Genomic DNA, 5,976 nt, shown 5'->3' with positions numbered 1-5,976 from the left:
AAAGTAAGTTTCGTATGAACTTTAAGTAATAAAAATCTTATATGTGAAAGATTCTTGGTCAACAAAATTCTATATCTAATTTATTAATTATTTGTTTCTAGTTATATGAAATTATATATGAGTTATATATAATTATAACTGCGTTAGCTAGATATAATTATAACCAAGTTAGTTATATATTCAATTATAACTAAGTTAGTTATATATTTAATTATAACTAAGATTTTAAATTTAATCCCATACATCAGGCTGGATCAGACAAGAACAAGTTTGATCAGGCCTGGAGCGTATTTAACGCTTCAGACATGAATAGAAATGAACAGACGTAAACAAGCATGAATAGACAGGGTTGGGTATTTATTTATAAAAAGACCTAATAGCTATATGGCCAATAACAGGGTCACAAAGAGATAATATTGGAATATAATGAAAAAATTTAACAATGAAACAAAATTTTAATTACATTTTAAAAGACAGGCTACTAGTGTAAAGAGTTACCAGAACATACGAGGATGTATTTTATTACTATTATTTTCGTTTTTTTTTTATTTTCTATTATTTATTTTTTTTTTTGTTAACTAACAATGTTTTTTATTTATTATATATGAAGTATAAAGTTTTATGCGTTATATAAATACATAAACACATACATATACATACTTTGCACATTATCATTTCTTAATTTTAATCACTACGCCTCTGAGAGACAAGATAGGACGCAATGGTATTTATCGCAATTCGTTGGCTAAAGTCAAATATATCTAAGCTGTTATCACTAATATCACAGATACTTTTACAAGCTGTAGTGAGTCTGAAGAAAGGTCCAGATCGCGCTAGCATTATTCTAGCTGGAGGTGGGTAAAATGGCCAGATTGCTCTCGTAGTTCGTGTTGGAACTAATACTGGTAGTATGGCAAGAAAACTGGCGCAATCCACCTGTCCTCTGACCAGGTTTTTGATAAACATAAAGGATGAGCACACCCTCCTCTCTTCAAGCGTCAGTAAGTTGGCATCTACACAAAGCGAAAGATAGTCAACCCCTCTCTCCGGTTATGAGCTATACTTTTTGTAAGCTAGATACTTTAAAAATCTACGTTGTACGCTCTTTAAATCCTTTGAGTATTTGAGATAGTTTGAGGACCACACTAATGCAGCGAATTCTAATTTAGGGCGTACAAGTGATACATAGAGCATTTTCACCGCGTTAAGGTTTGTAAAGTTTTTCGTTAATCTAGTGATAAAACCAAGTGTTCTATATGCAAATAAAATGATATTTTTATAATGGTCGGTGAAAGTCAGTTGAGAATAAAATGCTACCCCAAGGTCTCTAAATACCGAAACGATCAAGCTCGACACCATCAATTTCATAAGAAAATGAGAGGATATTACGTGATTTGGTGAAAGAGATAATTTTGCATTTAAGCGCGTTTAGAGCAAGCTTATTGTCCTTACACCAAGTTATAAAGACGTTAATATTAGCCTGAAGGAATTCACAGTCCTTTGATGCCCTAATATATAAATATAATTTTGCATCATCTGCAAATAGATTCAGGAACATCGAGAGAATCGAGCCAACAGGATTGATAAAAATAATAAATAACAGAAGGCCCAGGTTAAACCCCTGAGGAACACCAGACGTTCCGTCAAATACATTTGAGAAATACCCTAGGAAGATTACATAATTCTTTCTATTAAGTAGGTAGTTACATCTACTCGGTCGCCATTGGAGATTCTATCGTTTATGTATTGTGGGTATGGCAATAGATTAGTTATCGTGGATCTTTCACGATAGAAGCCGTGCTGTGCTGACGTTATTGAAGGGCTAAAGTAAGGTATTAGCAGGTCACATATTATCATTTCAAAGATTTTTGCAAACTTGGATACTATCACGATTGGTCTGTAGTTATTAACTGTTGTCTTGTCACCATCTTTGTAGACTTCCATGCGTCAGGAAATATGCCTTTAGCTAAACACCGATTGGATATTATACCCAAAGGACGCAGGAAGTGGTGGGCACAATCCTTTACCACTGCGCAGAGTACACCATCCAAGCCCGTCGTCATCTTATTCGGTAGTTTATTGATACAACCCAAGATGTCCTGTTCAAAGATTAAATTACAGTTACCGAGTAAGTTGGGACCATCAGGAATAATATTTTCACAGTATCGAAAAAAACTAAGAATAGTCGATTTTTTTAGTCCAGTCTAATATATATATATATACTAGCTTCCGCCCGCGGCTTCGCCCGCGTGAAATCAGTTTATGTCAATCCTGGTCCCTTATGTCTAAGAGACTCTTACAGGGGCCAACCTCACGTTGTGTACAAAAATATTTTTAAATGACCTAATTTAAAACATTTTTGTACACAACGTTTGCAGTTTTGTTATCATTTGTTAAAATGTGGAGATTTCTTGGACTCGACACTCGCGAGCAGGCCACGTACAGTTGGCCATGCGAAAAACAGTTTTTCTCTAAATGGACACCTGCTACTTCAAGTGTTTGCCCTTGCGCTTTGTTAATGGTCATTGCGAAGGCTGGTTTAAGAGGAAACTGGATTCTTTTAAACTGAAACGGTAAATCTGTAGGGATCATGGGTATGCGTGGAATCAAAACTTCTTCACCTTTAGCTATACCTGTCATTATAATTGCTCTAATGATATTGCGTCCTAGCTTCGTAATTTGCAATCGAGTACCGTTGCATAGTCTCGGCGCTTCGAGATTTCTCATTAATAAAACTGGAACCCCAACTTTCAGTCTCAGCTTATGAGACGGCACTCCTACCAACTATAAAGAGTTTAGAAACTCGGTAGGATAAGACGTCACCTGTTCACTGTCCATGACAATATCTACAGACAAATATTCGACAACATCGCCTTGCACATGTGACATCGTTCGTTCATTGATCTGTCCCACGATTTCATTGGTCGGTGCTAATATTGCCCTTTCACACAGTCATTCTCTATTCCTCATGTTATATTCTAAACCGGGATAGACGTTGTTTTTTAGATCTTCCAAGTTGTGGACAGCATTACAAAATTCTTGATTTAATGTAATCATGCCGTTAACGTCCGTAGTCATTCGACCTTCACCGATTTTAAATAGAGCTGCTGCATATTCCCCGATTGCGTATTATTATGTAGTTGTACTCGCATGTTTTTAGTGAAACAAAATTTTTTTACATGCACCCATAATGTAGACGCTTTCAAACATGCATTTATCTCATCTGCTGGAGTGCCTCTAGTAATGACAGGTAGTGTCTGTCGAAAATCACCAGCAAGTAGCACTACCATCCCACCCATTAAACTCGGGTTACTTCTGATATCTTTCAGAGTCCGATTGAGCGCCTCGATCGCTTCTTTATGCGACATTGTGCACTCATCCCACAGCAACAGCTTGCATTGCTGTAGCATTCGGCCACGATCGCTGTTTTTTGTGATGTTACAAACTGGAATTTCCTCATGATGTAAATTTAATGGGAGTTTAAGTACTAAATGTGCCGTGCGGCCTCCATCGAGCAGCGTCGCTGCAATTCCAGAGGAAGCTAAAGCAACAGCTATTCCTTTGTCTTGGCGAATTCGGGCTAAAAGTAAATTTAATAGAAAAGTTTTTCCAGTGCCTCCTAGCGCATCTAAGAAAAACAATCCACCCTCACCATTATCGATTCTTTGCACAACAATATCAAAGACTAATTTTTGTTCCGTGTTTAATCGAGGAACTGACTCTGATATTTGTTGCTGTAAAGAAAAGACATCGTAGTCCAGTTCTCTTATTAAATCACTACTGACTTCTCCGATTCTTTGTGGCCGGTTCATTCCAAAATCTGATAATGTCTTCCCAGGTATAGCCATCACTTGGTCTTCAATCTTAGTTAGCGCCTCGTTATATACTAAATCATTATATGTGACATTGGGATTATTTTGTTGTAGTCTGTGCAAAATATCGTCAGACATATCATTTTGGTACTTTTCCCAAAATATCTGAGGATTTGGAAGACCACACGTCGCTATGAGAATGGCAAAAAGATCTCTCACCTTAGCTGCTGATCTACATTGTGCAGCCTCTTCTAATGTCGAGTCCCAATGATTATCATTCTCTAACAATCCTCTAGTTTCACAGGCTTCTCGGAAGGTAACAAACGTTTGACTATTGTAGTTCTTGAGATCATTGAACGAAGTTGGCCCACGCACGTGGTGTAGCAGTAGTCTCAAACAAAAGCATTCAATGTTGCTAACGTGGACAGTATAGACCCGTCCTAATGCATCTCCAGATTTAACGCCAGGCCAATCCAGAACAGCAGTTCCTTGAATTCGGCGTTTCCAACATTTTCTACCTTCATCCCACGTGTAATACCGAGGTACCTGAACGTACAAAAGTGTTTTTGCAAATTCATCTGATCTGCAAAGGTCAAAAAAGGCGGTCAAAGTGGTTTTTGGTGGTGTTGTCACTCGCTGGTGAAAATTATTTTTATTAAAATAAATTCGTTCACCATTCTCTAGATGCACACTGAGGTGCGTAACAGTAGGATGCCTTTTATGCAAAGGAAACCCTAACAGGCACCATACAGCTTCGTTGCTGCTGACATAGCAACTAAACTGAAACGTTTGTACTTCGTCCACTGGGTTTGAGGACTCTGAGCTTTTGAAATTAAAAATAGCTTGATCGCTGCCTTTATTAATATATTTGCAGATGTATTCGATTGCACGTACGGAACCGCAAGCCTCTACATTTACATGGGCGTTAAAAGTTTTTAATAGGACAGGCGAATATGGTACTACCCAACAATTGTCGACAGAAACTTAACTACCATTTCGGAGTTTAACAGATGCCGTCCGGCCTCCGTCTTCTGGTGCTCTTCTACGATACATCGGGTAGCCGTTCTCATTATGGAGAGTCTCTTTCAGTAGGTTGCGAGGAAATTTTTTTGTGCATTTACGGTCTTTCATGCACGGACACTGAGGGTTTTCAGCCCCACATGGACCATGGATCATGTTTTTCATAACAATATCATGAAGTGCCTTGTCATTGTTAGGATCTGGTATTTCAGCGCTTATAATTTTATCGATTTGGTCAGGTCGCAATTTATCTTTTAACCAAAGCAAAATGTGGGCATGTGGGAGTCCTCGCTTCTGCCACTCAATGGAATACATAAAGCATTGCACTTCTCCAAGAACCTTTTCTTTAGTTATTACAGTCATAAGCTTTTTAACTTTTAACCTAAACACTCTGGCAATGACATCGTGCATATCGTTGGCGCTTTGACCTGGCATTAATTCGTCAACTATTTCAGACCAAGATGGATTGCAGGTAAAGGTTACAAATAAATCAGGTCGACCATACGTACGCACATAGGCAAATGCGTCTTGAGTATACTCGTGTAAGTATCGGGGCCTGTTCACAAACGAAGAGGGCAGAATCACCATTTTACCTATATTATTAGGGTTCACGTTGGCATCATTCGATACAGCATCTTGGAGATGAATATAATTTTCGGTTCTTAGTTTTGTTTGCTTTAAAGATATGTATCGCAATCTTTCGCTTTTAACCTTCACGTATATATCAACATAAAACTGGTAAGCGAGCTGTTTGCATCGTTGTATTACGTTAAAATCGTCTTCGCGTATCATCATATGATAGGCATAAAAGTCCATGCTCGATACTTTTTTGTTGGGCAAGGGGAGGTTGATCACTGGATTGACTTGTGGAATTTGAAAATGGTACCCCTCTTGCCCCTTGCTAAACATAAGCGGGTATTGTAATGCGTCATAAAACTTGTGTGTGTCGGGCACCCTGGTCAATGTGTTGTCACGGGTTTGTAAAACAATATCACGCGATGCGAACTGTTCACCACACACCATGGCGGCGACTTCGTTTATTAAGGGTGCATTATAACGTCTTTCATGTTCCCCGCTTGGCGTACGATCTGCGTGTATTAATAATTTATAATTTTCCCCTGGCATTCTTTCTAAGGCTGTTTTT

At 38.2% G+C, this 5,976-nt stretch overlaps 1 protein-coding gene across 1 annotated transcript; it reads right to left on the bottom strand.

Moving 5' to 3' along the window:
• Positions 1–3,074: 3,074 nt before the first annotated feature.
• On the bottom strand, positions 3,075–5,420 carry LOC103570692 (uncharacterized). The gene is made up of 2 exons (XM_008548517.3): positions 4,805–5,420; positions 3,075–4,720 (listed from the first exon to the last, which is right to left on the bottom strand). The coding sequence occupies exons 1-2, from the start codon at positions 5,418–5,420 to the stop codon at positions 3,075–3,077; spliced, it is 2,262 nt and encodes a 753-aa protein (XP_008546739.3).
• Positions 5,421–5,976: the final 556 nt, after the last annotated feature.

Source organism: Microplitis demolitor, chromosome 9 (assembly GCF_026212275.2).
Source record: "Microplitis demolitor isolate Queensland-Clemson2020A chromosome 9, iyMicDemo2.1a, whole genome shotgun sequence".
NCBI classification, from domain to species: Eukaryota; Metazoa; Arthropoda; class Insecta; order Hymenoptera; family Braconidae; genus Microplitis; species Microplitis demolitor.
This window is presented reverse-complemented; position numbering and strand designations above follow the sequence as displayed.